Raw genomic sequence first — 17,032 nt, 5'->3', positions numbered from 1 at the left:
TTTTTTTGCTATAGGCGCCTCCACGCTGTTTAAGGCTCAGCGGCCCCAGCAATTTACACCTGATATTAAAAAAATGAATTTTCAATATATCACTTCGTGTAAAAATTACAGTGAACCATTATTGCAAGCTGAAAAACTATGGCGTCACATGAATTTTAATAAAGTGCGGAAAGTTGTGATTTTGGCTACCGGTTGGACGAACACTGTGAATGATTCGTCAGCGTTGGCAATGCTTTCGCAGGCGTATTTGTGTCGAAAAGATGTGAATTTTATTGTAAGTGCATATATGTACATATGTCTATATATGTATTAAGTTATCCATTCCCTGATACCTAATATCTGTTATCTATAATTTGTCATCTATTATATATTACTAGTGAACTAGTGGCGTTAAAACGCCGAAAATTGGATTTCAAAAACTTAAAAAATATTCCAAATATTAGTCAGAGTTATAAAAGATCCAAGTGCCATATTTCATCAAAACCGTGCAGGCTTTTCTGAGTGAAGAGTGTTTTTATTTTCATCGAATTTCAAATCACCCTATACCAATGAAAAAAGTTCTTAATTAAAAAAAAATAAAACTTTATCATACATCAATTTTGGGTCTCTAATTTGATCTCTCATTTTTGAAAATCTTCTCGTATTCTCAAGCTAAAATTTTCTTAAATCTCTTTCGTCTGATATTGTTATACACATGTATTTCAAGAAGCTGATGAACTAATTCGAATTTGATTGTTCGAACAAATGGCAACCCTCCTAAGTAAAGATCAGGAATAAATCCTTTTCAAACCGATTTCGATTTATACCCATCTTTCAATAATTCATCCAACTTACTGAATAATTTGAATGTAACTGTTTAAACACGTGGCAACACTCTTCAAATAATCGAAATGTTCAAACTAAAGATTTCTTAACATTTTTTCGCTTGACTACGGTATTCTTATAGTTCATATACTTTTTGAATTAGTTAATTCAAAAAGACCTTTTAAACTGGTGGCAGCCCTCTTCAAAAGTATTTTAAAGCTTAATCATTGTTAACTCTCCTTCGCCGGACACTACGATATATATTTTAATTAACTGATGAATTAAATGGAATTTCAATTTTCAAACATATGGCAACCACGCTATATACAGTTCAGAAAAAAAATTGCTCACCCCCTTCGATTGATACCTTTATTTTAATAATTCATTTAACTCATAAAATAATTTGAATTAAATTTTTTAAAATACGTGGCAACCCTCTTCCAATACCTCAAAAATATTCTTAGCATTCGATTTAAAGATCTCTTAACACTCCTTCGTTTGACATCCATATTTTGATATTTCGTCGAACTTGTGTATCTATAACTAAATTCGTTATTCAAGCAAGTGGCAGCCCTCTTCAAAATATTTTCACTACTTTCTGAAACCCCTTTCGTTTGGCACGCATATGGTGGTACATATTCTATTACCTAATATGATTTTTAAACAGGTGGCAACCCTCCTATAGTTAAGCTAAGAAACAAAGCTTTTCAAAACCATTTCGATTGATAGCAAGTTTGTAATAATTGATTTGTTTTTTTAAATTGTCTGAATATAATTGTTTAAAAGGTGGCAACTATTTTCAAAAAAGTAAAACCTTATTGCACATTTACACTCCAAGGTTTTTCGTTTGACGCCTCATTTTGGAAAATCGAACGAACGGTGCGGATTTGATGACAATTTGAATTAAGTTTTTCATCAGGTGGCAACTCTTTTCGCAAAATTAAAACCAGTTTGCACATCTACAGGCCAATCGCTTGAATTTGACATCTTATTTTTGAAAGTCGAGCGAACGGTACAGATTTGTTATCCTGGCCAAAAAATCCCTTCGCGTATTATATATGTATATGTATGTATAGATCTCCTACTGAGTATATATATTATATTATCTGTTACATATTATCAGCAATCAATTATACACAAACTAATTTATTATCTGTCATTTATTATCATTATTAATGTATTAAATATTATCGTTTATCTATTGTCTTTGATCTAGGTAGTTGATTAAAGCTTGAGCCCAAAAAGTATTAAATAAATAAGAGCGGAAGCTTTTTGGTTTACGGCCAGTGTTAAAATGGGTCACGCTAAGAAATCAATTTTTTGCTGATTTATAAAAAGTATCTGAAATTTCCGCAGCGCCGCAGTGTTCAATTTTAGGAAAAAAAAAGCACAAGAACAGCGAAATATGTATGTTTTCAAAACTTTTTAAAAAGTACACTGGGGGCTGATTTCAGGCAAAAAAAAATAAAATTAAAGCCTTCTATATTTGAAGGTCAAGGCAATTTTCGGATTCTCCATCTCAAAAACTGTAAATCACCGTTACATTTATTTCGCTACCTCTTCTCGTTCTAGAGACATTTGACTTTGTCTCCTTTTCTCAAAAATAGAACACTGTGCGCCGCCCGCGTCATATACGGTTTTACGTTATGCTATCAAATGTTACAGCTGCACCTCCATCTGTTAGCTCTTTTCGGTTGATTTCTATGAATATTAAAAAGTTTTAATTAACTTATTTTTTAAATTTATTGTTACTTTTTTTTCAAAATTAGTTTGGAAATAAAGCATAACTAAACGTCTCTCGTTTGACATCAGTATTAAGATATTCAATTTAACTTGTTACTTAAATTATTTCAAAAATATTACTTAAATAATATGTTCCCAATTAAGCTTTCTTAAACTACCCTCGCTTGATATTCACACTAAATATTTCGCTTAACTTGTTAATTAAATTGATTTTTAAGATTTAAACAGGTGGAAACCCTCTTCAAAAATATTTTCGAAATAAAGCTTTTCCAATCTCTCGTTTGGCGCCCAAATTAAAATAGTTGATTAAATTCGTGGTTAATAGGAATTGCATAAAAGAGGCAGCAACACTTTCGTTTTAAGTTTGAGTTGTTATTGTTAAATACGGATACAGGGTTGGGAGACCTTTCTATATGTACAATCGGCAGACCACTATAGACCTAACAAATATTTATTAGGTATACGCATCGAACTTCAAATATGTTCAGTATTTCGAATTTTTCTTATCCCATTCCCTCAGATTGTCGATGCTGGTTACTACGTAGACACGCTATATAAATGGTCCGCAATGAACACCGAAGAAATTGGAGAAAGTATTGGTAAAGGTCTGAAGCATTTGATAAAAGTTGTACCGCTGCAAAATATACACCTAATCGGTAAGTGAGAAAGTTAGAAAGGTACTTTGTATTTCATAAAATTTAATTACTCATCCCTATCCTCTTTCAAACGTCAAGGTCACAGTTTGGGCGCACACATCATGGGCACTGCCGGGCGTACATTCACCAAATTGACTGGTAAAAAAATACCACGCATTACCGGCTTAGATGCAGCCAAACCATGCTTTCGCTCAGACGACACACTCACCGGCTTACATCGGGGTGATGCCGAATTTGTGGACGTCATTCATACAAATATTGGAGTATTGGCGAAGAAGGAGCCTATTGGCGATATCGACTTCTATCCTGGTGGTGCAAATCCGCTACCACCTGGCTGCTTGACTATATCATGCGCTCATTCACGCGCAGTCGAATATTTTGCCGAGAGTGTATATCCAGGCAATGCTAAAAATTTCATCGGTTGGAGATGTTCGGATTTTCAGGCACTGGAGAAGTTGAAATGTAATCGGAAAATTACCTCACCTATGGGCATCGCGGTTGATCAGCAACAAAGGGGTATATTTTATGTGCCAGTGAACTCAAACTCGCCATTCGGCAAAACGGCGAAACCGAGCAGCGAACGATGGCAAAATGCACGATGTCATAAGTGTGAAAAATCAAAGCAAATAAAAAAACAACGAGCGGGTTTTCGGAAATTGGGAAAACGCAGGCGAAGGGATAATGGCCGGAAATGTATTAAGTGCAGGAAAGTTAACAAGGCGAGGAAACCGAAAAAGGGAAAGCAGGCGAAATATGCGAAGCTGGGGAAAAAAGCTAAACAGCCAAGAGCGGCGAAACAAGCAAAGGCAGTTGAAAGGGCAAGATCAAGAAAAAGAAACATTCGACCAAAACAGCCAAACAAAGCTAAAAACTTAAAGGAGAAAACATCAATGAAGGCTTAATTTATTTATCATTTTTGCATAGGCTAGTCAAATATTCATTTCGAGTAGGTAGTAATGATATACGAAAAACTTAAACCACTTATCAAAACGAATTTATATAAGGTGACTGATTTCAAGGCGAATTTGTACTGCTTGTACAAAATGATGTGTATGTTGTTACTTTGTTCGTGTTATTATTGTTCTTTTGCATATAGTTTATTAGTATAGTTTTTATTTTTGCGCTACCGCTATCACTTAGTATGAATTCGCCTTGCCATTTATGTTCGCCAATCAACTAAAAAGTCTCCGAAATTATAAAAGTATTGAAAAAATAAACACTACGCCTGCTGTTAAGCCTCGACCCTGACATAATTTCAAAATATAAAAAGCACTTTAGCAAAATACGGTGGCAAATTCATTGTTGTTTACATAAGTATTATTATTTAAGCAGCTGTTCACGATTTACTTAAGTTTTTTCTTTTTAATTCTGTGGTTAAATACTTGTTATACAATACGTATGCACATTAGGGTGGATCGAAAAAACAGTCACAGAGTGGTGTTGTCTAGAAATTTTTAGCGAATATGAGTTCAGCTCAATAAGAACTTTCCAAACAACATCACTCTGTGACGGTTAAAATGCACAAATCTGTACAAATGTACAAATCGTGTGATCCCTGCTTAAGACAATTGTCAATTCTATCTGGAAAGCTCTTTACTGTCTTTCCAAAGACAAAGTGAAAGATGTGCTAACGCTAGCGCTATGCTGTTAACCTTTTATCAATAAGTTTTAGCAATAAAAACTTTTAAATAAAAGAAAACAAAATGAAAATAAAGCAAAAATTAATAAAAATATTTTTTAATACATGCACAAATGTATATCGTCGTTTAAAGTACAAAACCGCGTATCAACAAAATGCAAAACCGCGTATGTGAGATTGCATAAATTATTTTCTAGAGAGTATAAAAACTCGCGTTTCAAAATGGTTCTCTTTTTTATAAAGCAATCGAATTTCTGGCTAGTATATTTCAGGACGAATGGATAAGGATTGAGCAAGAGCTCGTGTGAGCAAATCCAATTTTTGGCAAAAAATGTCAGTTACGCGGTTTTGCAGAACGACGATACGCGGTTTGGTGCTTTAAACGACGATATATTTTTCCTTTTAAAACAATACAATATAAAAATTTAATTAGAAAAAGAAAAAAATAAATCAAGAAAGACGAAAATAATAGTTAAAATGAAATGCAGTTAAAAAATATTTTTATTTTCTAAACAAAATCTAAAAATTAAAATAAATATAATTTAAAAAGACAAAAAGCTAAAATAAAATAAGACGCTAAAAATTAAATAAAACAAAAGAAAATATATCTTTATCTTTAAAACAATAGATTCTAAAACCAGAAGAAAATTAAATTAAAAAAAAATAAAACATATTTAATAAAAAAAGAAAATATATATTATGTTTCTTTCTAAAACTTAACTAAAACTGCAAAAATTATATTTTTCTTTTCAAACAATAAAATCTTAAAAAATAAAAAAAAAATAAAATAAGTTTCTAAATACATATTAAGTTGAATAAAAAAATATATATTTTTCATTTTAAGACAATGAAACGTAATAACTAAAAGAAAATTAAATAGAAAAAATAAAAAATATTTAGCTAAAAATAAAATACATTTACGTAAATTTAATGAAATAAAAGAAATATATTTTACTTATTAAAATTAAATAAAATAAGTTTCTACATATGTAATAAAATTGTGAAAATAACTATATTTCTTTTCAAGACCATGAAATCTAATAATTTTAAGAAAATTAAGTAAAAAATGAAAAAAAGTGTATGACAAAAAATCCGCTGACCGAGGACTCGACTGGAGATGGGCACGGGACTGAATATTTAATCCGCCCATCCCGAAATTAAATTTTTAAGTCCCGATGCCGCCCATCCCAATGTTTTCCAGAATTGTACCGCGGGTCCTGTGGGGCCCCAAAATCTATCACTAAGAAAAATTCTCATGTCTTTCATCGTTTTTAAGGAAGACTTTCGGAATTTGCGGATTTATCGAGTGTCGGGAAAGGATTTTGGTCCCGTTCCGCCCGCAAATTTTTTAAGACCTTCCCAATACCGCCTATCCTGGCCAATTTGAAATCAACACCGTGGGTCCCACGGGTCCCGATAGACCGCGCCCACCTCTAGGCTCGACCTGGGACCACCCGGAGTTGATATAAACGTGGTAAAATGAAATGAGACGAAGGGTTATAAATTGAATATCCTTTTCTGTTCTATGTATACCCACATTTCAAAGTAAATAATTTTAAGGTTAGAATGGAAATCGAAAAAACACGGCTTTTCTGAATGAATCTGAATAGCGTTACAAGTTGATAAACAGTAAAAAATCCACTGTGAAGTATCAAAGCTTACCCTTTCTATTAAGCAACTCTAACTCTTTTCGTTTTATAAAATCCTGATATGTTAGAGTTCTTTGCCCAGTTACATTCGTCTCGCTAGCAAATACTTGTGTAGTGTCATTTGTCGTGTTGTTATTATGCAGTGCTTGACTTAGAAGTTTGATGGCTAAAAATAGTGTTTATGTAAGTGTAAGTGTTAAGTTACCCAACAGACTTCTACATGTGAAGTGCTATGCGTTGGGTAACCGCTTCCATGCAAAGCTCATTTAACAGATTCCTTATGTGACAACTCTCATGCAAGGCCAAGTATGCATAACTGATCTATTAGCCAATCTGTGTTTGCTGTGTTTTTTAAGCTTGTGCTTAAAGTGAAAATAAATTTTAAACCCTACTTGAGAAAACGGCCCTTAGGGCCGGTTACTCAATGTCTGGTGGTTAACACTAATCTGCTGTTAAACATCGTTATCGACGTCTTCGACTCCATGTATATAACAGGGAGTCGCTAGTGTCGATAACTATGTTTAACCGGAGATTAGTTTTAACCAGATATTCAGTAACCGGCCCTTAAAGTTGCAAATAAATGTTTAAATTATAAATTTATAAAACAAACATTCCTCAACTCACCTTCGTTTTGCTCCTCCTCGTTGTAGGACGAGAAAGAGTTACCTTTCAACGTCAAGTACTTCAAAGTTGTATTCATGATTGTTAGTGTTCGAAAAGGCACTTGTGTTAGATTATTGTGTGCTGCTGAGAATATAACAACACTGTGGCCCATACGGGTTTCATTTTCCAAAGTTTCGTTGTACAGCGTATCGTCATCGTCAATGTGCTTGTAAGAGAAATCCAAGTAGATTTTGACCGCTGGAAAGATTTCACCATCTACAATTATTAAGATATATAATAAAAATTTGGAGTTCAGAAAAGGTTTTTTTAGTTTGTTTTTTAGTTTTTAGTTTGTTAGTGTTCGCGATCGAAGATTTTCTCGAAATAATCGATTTTAGCGAATCGACTATAAATTTTCGGTATCGATCGAGAATCTATTCTGAGAACTCGATTCTCTTATTTTTCATACATCTTTAGATACGCGTCATTTGTTAGAATTGTGAAATTGTGAAAATTTAGCTATGGATGATGGCCGCTTTTGTAGGTTTTTCAAGTGAAAGAAAGATTGAAATAAATAATCGATTAGAATCGAGTAGTTCGAATCTCGCCGTCGATTATTCGGTTCCAATAATCGTAAGGATTAAATAAGATTCGAGAATCGGGAATCGACTATTTTTCAAAACTTTCAATCCTTATTTCTCACTACCAAAGTATGTGTTTGGGCAAAATTAAATTAATTCTTCTTTAACATAAACTAATAGTGTTTGCTTGTATCGTGTATTGTATGTATGTATCGTGTATGCTGGAAATTAACATGAAATCTCAAAAGCTCATAAAAGCCGAACGGTTTCAAAAAAAATTTCAAGATGAATAACTCAGTGATATAAAAAAATATATTTTTTTTTTTTATCAAAAATAGGGGGTATGCACTGTAGCCAATGGTGATCGTGGTTGTAAGTCAGACTAAGCTTTGAGGTGCCATCAAAATATAAAATTCAAAGCAATCCAAAAATCCGAAAAATAATTAATAGTCACGAATAAAATATCCAGTGAATACCGAATATTACTGAAAAAAAATCCCATATAGTTCAAAGAAAAACTTAAGAGATCTCCAAAAATTCATAAAAAAATCTGGAAATACTCTAAAAATGTACAAAAGTTCACAAAATCCCGGACGGTCCGAAAAACAATTCCAGAAAATTACGAAGCGGCTCGAAAAACTCCCAAAACAAAACTACGGAAAAAGTCCGGAAAAGTATCGAACAAATAACAAAAAATTACTAACGGTCACGAAAAAAAAATTTAAAAACTCCGAAAGCCTAAAACGGCAAAAGCCGAAGGGAAAAAATCCCACTTTGAACACCGAGTAATACCGACAAAATCCAAAAAGTCCAGAAAAAATCTCGAGTGACCCCGAAAAAATCATAAGAAAATCTAGGAAGTCCCGAAAAAAAAGTCGGGTTTAATTTTGAGCTTGGTTGAAGCATACATAAATAACGCTGTTGGTGTCCCTCCTCCTCTTCAAAACCAAAATAATACTCAATAACTACTCTTTTAGCTGATAACAAACAGTGGCTACTGCAATTGCTCGTTTATTGCTTAGGCGTAATCAAATGCACTTGTGCAGCTCTTTAAGATGAATTAAAAATGTCACTCATACGTCGTGTAAGACTTTACATTATTCAAGTGTGCTTCTCACAGCGCTTTCCATGCAGTATTCAACACTATTGAGATATCTATAGAATGAACAAGGGAATATACATACGAGTACACTTCTTAGGCATTGAAGTTGCATTAACCAATGTCAAGGCAGAAATGTATAACAGCTGTAGGCACAGGTTAAGTAAGTTAAAGAACTATCCACCATCATTGGAGTGGGAACTATTTTAAATTTTAATAGTGTGATAAATTTTATAATTGATTGGTGCAACCGGATATCAATGTTTGCTAAAGCAAGTTGTTCCAGTTCATTTAGAGGAAGAGACTAACTTCATCTCTTCAAAGCGGTTTATTATTTCATTTGGCTTATCACATTTTATTACAACCGATAGTATTTGCTATTTATTTGTTGTGCCGAAAATAATCGTATTCGTTAGTTAAAAATTTTAACAAACAAAAAAAACTAAAAATTATTATCTTACTGATATTGTTGTTTAAACCAGTTCCATTTTATTATGCTGATTGCTAAATACGTATGTAATATATGTACATATGTGTACGCCTTTCACATGGATCATTAAGTGCAATATTTTTCGGCCTTCTCATATTAGATTAGCTAAATTACGTTTACACAGTACATATTATACACGGGTGTGTACTCTCGCTAAATATAAAACCGATTCGATGCCTTGTTCCAAATAATCTTTGCATGAATTTCTGCTATAAAAAGCTTATCATTGAAATCCAACTGAATCTCGGAGGTGGCATAAAACTTTAGTATACATTAGACCGTAGCAGCTTAAAAAAAAAAGAAAAAAGGGTTTTGATGAGCTTTAAATTTACTGACATAGAGAGGATTGCTTCTTATGAAATGACTTTCTTCATTTCCTGCAATTTCATACACAATGAAAAATGTTAAACCTACATTCAGACAAAAAAAGTCCTTTTTTAAATTGCCTTGCAAAAATATCAAACTCAGGGGTGTAATGCGAACTTTATTCGTACGGTCTAGTATACATACATAAATAGGTCCCTTCATTCAACCTTAAATGTACGGTGGCAGACCAACAAGTTTTCAATAAATGTTCAACAAAATTAAATTTTTAATGTTTTTTTTTTCAAAATTAATATATATGCACGTTTGTAGCCAATTAAATTTTAATAAAACAAAGTGCAAATCTGAAGTCGCAAGCGCTTCCCTTATTATTTGGCATTTTTTACGACGGTTTTTTGCACATTTCTCCATATAAATAAATTATTGAACATACATACTTTTTATGGAAGAAAATACGTGACACTGTCAGCAAAAAAAAAATTACAAAAATTAATGGTAAGTCCTACCTACTTCAGATTTGCACTTTATTATACTAAAAATTAATGCATACCAAAATTCTGATTAAAAAGCTTTTACTTTTATTGAAAATTTTGTAATGTTTTCCTAATTTGTGTACAAAATTCGGACTCAAATGATTTTCGTTGGATAGGGAGCTATGCTTTCACAAAAACATAAGAAACATTAAATAAACAAAGGAAAGCTAGCCAAAACTGGTTTAAAATTTCGTCCTGCTATTTGTTTACCAGCCACTGTACATCGTAAGCCAAAGAATACGCAATTATGTAAATAAGTACATATCACTTATGCATTTATTTCAATACTTACTTTTATTATTGCACAAATCATGGTTCAGAGTACCATTGCTGTAGACCCACCACATAATTGAACTCTTTATGCTATCCATTATGCAAGAATTATTCAACTCGCTTCTATATTTCTGCATAATTTTATTTATTTCGTAGGAATTAATAAGATCGTTCCAATTACCGCGTAAACTTTGTAGCTCCCATTCAATTTGCTCCAGCGGTACTGAGTCTTCCACTACATTTTTAGGTTCAATTACTTTGCCAGTATCCTGCTCTTGGGAATCAAGTGGAATTATCTGCTCGCTCGAGTTCGTTAGTTGACTTTCTTTGACACCCATTGTGACATTATTCGGAGGTTTACCCGCAGCAGCATCTTGGTTCCCGCCATTTTGGGTGAAATTGTATTGGTAGTATGCCGGAGCCTCCTCACTTTTAAACTGAGATGATTCTAGAGATTTTGTCTCATTCGTTGACTGCTGATCGGTAGAAATAAATTGCCAAAACGTACTGAGCTTATCGTTGATGTTAGAGTCCTCATTGTCTTTACTGCTGCTGTTGTTGTTATGACTGCTATGGCTGCTATGGCTGATATTTTTTGTATCGCTATCATCGCTTAAAATTTTATCAATGCTGAGAAAGTTGTTTGCACTGCTGTTGCCATTGATAACTTTCCCATCACTATCATAAAGCGGCTCAGTCTGATTTATTAACGAACTGGCATTATCAGCTGTGCCACCAACAAAATCATTATCATTTCGGCTACTGTTTGTGAGAAATGGCAGCAAATGTTTATTGTTTATTTGCCAATCATGTGTTTTATTTGTATTTGTGGTTTTTACAGCTGACGTTGAAATAATGTTATCAATTATTTTTTTGTTGCTATTATTATACACTTCATTAAAGCTGATATCGAACGCTACATAATTTCTTTTGTATGCACTACTGTTTATGTTATCGCTGTTGTTGTTGTTGATATCATTGATAGCCGTTTTAAAGCGATCGATGAGTGCTGCCGCATGTAGTCCGTGTAATTTGAAGTGGATTACAAGTATTAACAACGCCAGTTTCAGTCCGAAATTCATTTTTGGCGCCTAATAAATGAGGGTGCCTCCTCTTCCTCCCTTTAGCACTGCAGTGTATGTGTATTAAATTTGGCGTATTTTACTAAGCCGAGAACAAAAATGGCATGTGCGGTATACACATAAAGAGGATATTTGGTTTTAACACTTTGATAGCTTTTGGCCTAGGTGTTTTAGGTTTATTACGCATTGAGTTTTCTATTGCTTTTGCCAAGTTATTGACCGATAAGTAAACTATAGTCTGTGGCTCGATATTTTAACACTTTTATAGCTTGATTTATTAACGTTGTAAGTTTTAATTTTTTTGTGGTTGTATTTTGCAATTCTTGTTTCATACAGAAATCCACATTTTTGCTATTATTTTTTGATTTTTACGTGTTTGTCCATTTTTTTTTTTGTAGTTTGGAAGCGTTACACAGTCCAAATAGTTTCTCGTCGTCAGGGTTACGCTCATCCCGAAGGCCGGTGCTCCTAAGAACTTCAGGCTTATTAGTCTGTTTTCGTTTCTGCTAAAAAACGTTGGAGATATCAATTGACGTTCATACTAAGAAACGGGATTCCTCATGACTGCCGAGAGCTCAATGTGCTTATTGCAAGGGACAGTCGGTGGATACCGCACTACACCCATTAGTAGAGTAGATGGAGGGGGGCCTTCACTCATAAAGATTATGCAGTAGTAGTTAAGATTCTTAATGAGCTGGGGTTGGAACCGACCTGATAAGGCTCGTTTACAGGGATGTTCTCTCACCCCTCAGATTACTATGTCGTCAGTTAGGGTGGTTAGTGTATACTTCGATAGTTATGCGACTATTAGGACCCTAAAGTGTCGGAGTTTTTCTAATCGGGTTCATTTAGGTGTTGAACCACAGTCACATTGGGAGAATGGCACCCTTGAAACGTTCTACAGAGCAGCTCTGTTCTATCCTGGACAGTTGGACCTCATATAAGATCAGCGAGCGCTTGGTAAAAACTCAGTCATGCGCAATTGCAAGATGCTTCTGGCCTAGAGTGAGCTGAGGCGGTAAAAGAGGCTCCTTACGGTTGCAAAGTCTCAGTTCTCGCTGTTCTTAGAGGCCATTGTGCGATGATGAGGTGGAATCATCTTCCGAGTCTTGGCGAGGATAAGATGGAAACATCTTGGCTCGCACTTTCTGACAACCCCGGAGGAGCTCTCAGGCTTTGAAATTAGCCGTATTCGTAATTTCGTAATAATTGGTCTCCATTCAGTTTTTTTGGTATCACAAAGGACGATCTCCTAATTGACCAAGTGCGTCCCTTGTCTGGGACCCTAACCTATTTTTTATGTAATCTTAAAGGATGTCGTTGGGACTCAGGCTACTGCTCCAACCACCATCCATAGAGGCTTTTTTCTAGTAGCAGCGACCCCTCGACTGGGAATGGTAAGCTTCCGATTATATTTTTTCGGTGCGAAAGTTTAAAAAAACTCGTCGGCAGTACGGAGGCGGCGTTAAACGCTTAGCAAAACGCATTCTCTGACCTTTGAAGTTTTGACAGGGCAGATTGTTGCCTTGAAAATCTGATAGTTGCTTAAAACGACAATATTATGAAATCCGTAGATAGACAAGGATAAGGTTGTAAAACATCAAACATATGTACATATTTTGCTAGAGGTTCCAATTTTATACCAGTTCATATTTAAGGATAAACCAACAATAATATGCCGTCAAAAAAGTTGTCGCCTTACCCAACTTAATTCGGCTTTCAAAGGGGACGACTCTAATACTGAAGATGGCACAACGCCGCTAAGGGATGGCGGAAATTGATTCCAATGCAATTTAAGAGACGTTACAAGGAATGGTTGTCATTGTTCCTAGAGACAACTTTAGGTGTTCATTTATTTGACGCTAAAGATTAGATTTACATTCTGACTGCAGACCTAAAAGATCTACGTATATAATCGAGCAGATTTGTCAAAAGTGGCCTTCGATATCAGTGGCTTTTCTCCTAGCAATTATTGGGTTTTCTCCCTTGCGTCATCTTTTTTGGTATATTGTTGATGTTTTTCTTTTATGGTAATTTTCACCAAATTATAGTTTTAGATTTTAGTTTATTAGTTTTCTGAAGTAGCTTTTAAATTTTATTTGCCCTTTAAAATAAATTTTGTTCTCGAAAAATGATTTGAAGGGTAGATAAATTATAAATGTTATCTGAGAAAACGGCCCTTAGGTTATCGAGAATTCAGATAAGTTTTATTTTTTAAGTAAAACCGATTTTTTGAATTTACTAACGTTTGTTGCATTAAATATTAAGAACACACATATTTACATATACCAAATTTTATATTTTAATTATTTAAATACGAAAAAGCGAATTCTTTAGTAGGTTTCACATCCGCCACGAACCGTTACCGCCAAAGAACTAAACCAAATTTTAAGAAATTTGCGCAAATGGTCAGCGTTCATGTTGGGCCTGATTTGTGGCCGATTTTGTGGCATATCAGTAGCGGAATGCGCGTGCTTATCAATTTTGGCAATTATTGTTATTGATATTGCTATTTTTATTGTTGTTGTATTTATATCATTTTTGGTAGACGGTGCGCTGTCTTATCAACTACTATTATCGCACTTATTTGGCTATCAGTGGTGGGTACGATTTTATTGTTATCATCCTTTTTTTGCTACATCATTTCAGCAGCTTTAGCTACGTAAACGCGAATGTGTCATAAGCCAAAGGCGCCTCACAAAGACCCCAACTAATTTACATGGTATCCAGCGCGTGCCTATTTCACTTGACTCAATCCGTCATGAGTTCCCATATGACGGCTTAGTAAAAATTATGAAGAAAGTCGTGTCGTATTGGATTATGGTATAGAGTTTTCTTTACTGTCTCTCCCTGTTTTCTTTGCGTGAAATTATTTATAGACAATATGGTATATCAATACCAATACTTTGGCTAATTTTTATTTTACTTCTTGCAATATATGTATTTGTATAGGTACAGGTGCTTTAAACGTTTTGGTTGATATTTTGTTATCAAATTCTTTCTATTTATTTTTCTTCTAATCAATTTAAATTGTACGCTTAAAAATTGATATTTCCTCAACTACTACATCTTTTGTCTAGCCTAAGTAAATACCAAGTTAATACCCCATGTCTTCACAGTATTTACAATACTTATGGGTTTGGATGTTCTCTTGCACGTACATCAGTACTTACATTCACGTATGTATATGTACATATGTACATATGTCGTATTTATGTATATATGCCCAGCGGAGAAAATTTACTAGACCTTCCGCAAACTTTGTGAAGATGGTAGTGTGTTTATTTGTAGTTTTTAAATGAGCACACTTGAATTATGGAAGAAATACTGTTCCATCCTGTTGAATGGTATCAAACACCATCGAACGCGGTTTCAATCAGGGTGTGATTTTTAAATCCGATGATGGAAAAGATAAGAGCTGCAGAACTGAACCGGTCAGGTACAATTTTTTAAAGGTTAGGTTAGGTTTAAGCGGCTTCCTCTTGTAAGGGGCTCATGTGGATCGTGGAAATTGGTGCTTTGTGATACCTCTGCGACGGGTACCTGCTAAGTTAGGGCGAGAATCGCTGGGTGCCGAGAACGAAGTTTCACAGACTGTCTATCTTAGAGAGTATGAACCCAAGTGCCTAAGCCACAATCTGACAAAAGCTGGGCAGTCTAAGGGGAAATGCTGAGATGACTCTACCTCGTCATCCTCCACACAGCTGCGAAAAAAGGCGTCCAATAAAATATTTAATTTCACTGAATTTCACGCAGAACCACTATTGCCAACAAGTGCTACTTTGGCCTGAGTAGGCAATTGGAAAGAATCCGAAAAGTATTCATCGCGGATGCCTCTGCTAAGAAAACATCAGGTGGAGAGACAATGGGCTTCACTTTGCATTTCCTATTAGCATCAGTTTATACTTTCGTGATTTTTCGGACTCGTCGTGACTATTCATTTTACTACTGGGTGCATAAACGTAAGCATGTACGGAATGATCGAAAGTTTTTAACAAAGTTTTCTGTCTTAAGTCCTTAGTCAAATAATTTGTCATGAATGTATTATAATTAATTGTATTTAATCGTTTTCTTAGAATATTGGGTTGCACAAGCTAAATGCCTTATTTTATTAAACAATATTTAGACTTCGAATTGAGTCTTTTATTTGCTTATATTTTTGTATGAGTATTATAAAATTTTTGTACAACTTGGCAATACAAGAAGTTTTAGGATTTAACTGAAAAAGTATTTCTACGCCAGCAAGGGAAAGTTTTCGAATACCGGAAATTACAAAAAAAAAATAAATATTTATATCGTCGCTAGACACGAATAAAGACGCTCAAAAGTTGACACGCGTAAAGAAAACTTCGGCGAAGAAAGACTATCAACATAGTTGACTGCGAAAAAAGACGCTTTAGCCTATTTGAAGGCGAAGAAAGACGCGTAAACTTATTTTCGCGGTCAACTATTTTTGCGGGTGTAACAGTATACAAATTTCTCAAAGAGTCTTTTGTTTAAGCGTTTTTCTTCGCCGAAGTTTTTTTACGCGTATCTTTTCGTAAATATTTTTCACACGTCCTTTTTCGTCGTCTTTCTATTTTTCAAACGGAATTTAGTTATACTAATTTCGAGTATCATAATTCGTCTATCATAATTCAATTCTTCATTGTTTGATCAAGGGACACCCAATTGGCTTTGTGGATGTTTCAATGCTGGTGTCTGGTATTTTTAACTACCTTATTCCGTGCCGCGACACAATCGATCAATCTCTCTCTGTTGAACCAATATGCCTTCTTTACGTGCCTTAGCACAACTATAACATCTTAACGGGAACAGGGCTCATATGCTTCCTCTAAGCGTTCGTAGAACTACTCTTTAGTCTTAACATCCTTTTCCTCCGTCGGAGCGTGTGAACAAAGGTGGCTTAAGTGGTTGAGTTTGGCTTTGAAGCGGATGGTGGTGGAATTTTATTTACTGATGGGTGTGAACCTGCGGACGAAGTGTCGTAGTCTCCGCCTAACCACAAATACCACGCCATCTTTGTGCGCTGCAGCTATGGTGCATGTCACACGCTGCATATTTCATGAATAGAGGCAGAAAGACGGGAGTGCGAAGAGATTGAGATGATGACTGACAGGAATGCGCCCCGAAAATTCTTTCAGAAGATAGGATAAGAATCAAATGATTTCAAGACCTCAGCACTTTTGAATGGCGACATATTTGGTACGTTTTATGAAGAAGAACCCGAACCAATGTATAGGGAAGAAGCTCCCGTCCCTCCCCGACCGCGGTTAGCAGAATTTGGTCTGATGAATACATGCCACAAGAATGGAATCTCAGTGTACTTTGTTCAGGTTGATGGAGAATTCTTCGCAGAAGACACCTCCACCCACCTTCCCATTCAGCTTCGATCCATCTGTAAATAAGTCTACAGGTCCTCGATTCCAGATAGCGCACCCCACCCAGTCCCCTCTCGCTGGAATGTGGGTGGTAAAAGATCCATTCGGACCCATAACCGGCGTGCAGAGGTCTGTCCGAGTCGGTTAGATGGGGCCTTTCTATAATAATGTAACG

The 17,032-nt window shown here is 34.9% G+C and overlaps 2 protein-coding genes across 2 annotated transcripts; one reads left to right on the top strand and one right to left on the bottom strand.

The window, feature by feature from the left end:
* Positions 1-4: 4 nt before the first annotated feature.
* On the top strand, positions 5-4,108 carry LOC118754621 (vitellogenin-1-like; the record flags this gene model as incomplete). Its single annotated transcript, XM_036489511.1, has 3 exons — positions 5-274; positions 3,068-3,203; positions 3,282-4,108. Coding segments are annotated over 3 exons (1,230 nt in total), but the record flags the coding sequence as incomplete, so codon positions are not given.
* A 2,385-nt stretch (positions 4,109-6,493) lies between these two features.
* Positions 6,494-11,476, bottom strand: LOC118754622 (putative uncharacterized protein DDB_G0282133). Its single transcript, XM_036489512.1, has 3 exons — positions 10,414-11,476; positions 7,116-7,370; positions 6,494-6,657 (listed from the first exon to the last, which is right to left on the bottom strand). The coding sequence occupies exons 1-3, from the start codon at positions 11,474-11,476 to the stop codon at positions 6,494-6,496; spliced, it is 1,482 nt and encodes a 493-aa protein (XP_036345405.1).
* Positions 11,477-17,032: the final 5,556 nt, after the last annotated feature.

Source organism: Rhagoletis pomonella, unplaced genomic scaffold (genome assembly GCF_013731165.1).
Source record: "Rhagoletis pomonella isolate Grant_MI unplaced genomic scaffold, Rhpom_1.0 Rhpom_scaffold_04250, whole genome shotgun sequence".
Classification (NCBI taxonomy): domain Eukaryota; kingdom Metazoa; phylum Arthropoda; class Insecta; order Diptera; family Tephritidae; genus Rhagoletis; species Rhagoletis pomonella.
The sequence above is the reverse complement of the archived record's forward strand: the minus strand, read 5'-3'. Positions and strand labels throughout refer to the sequence as shown.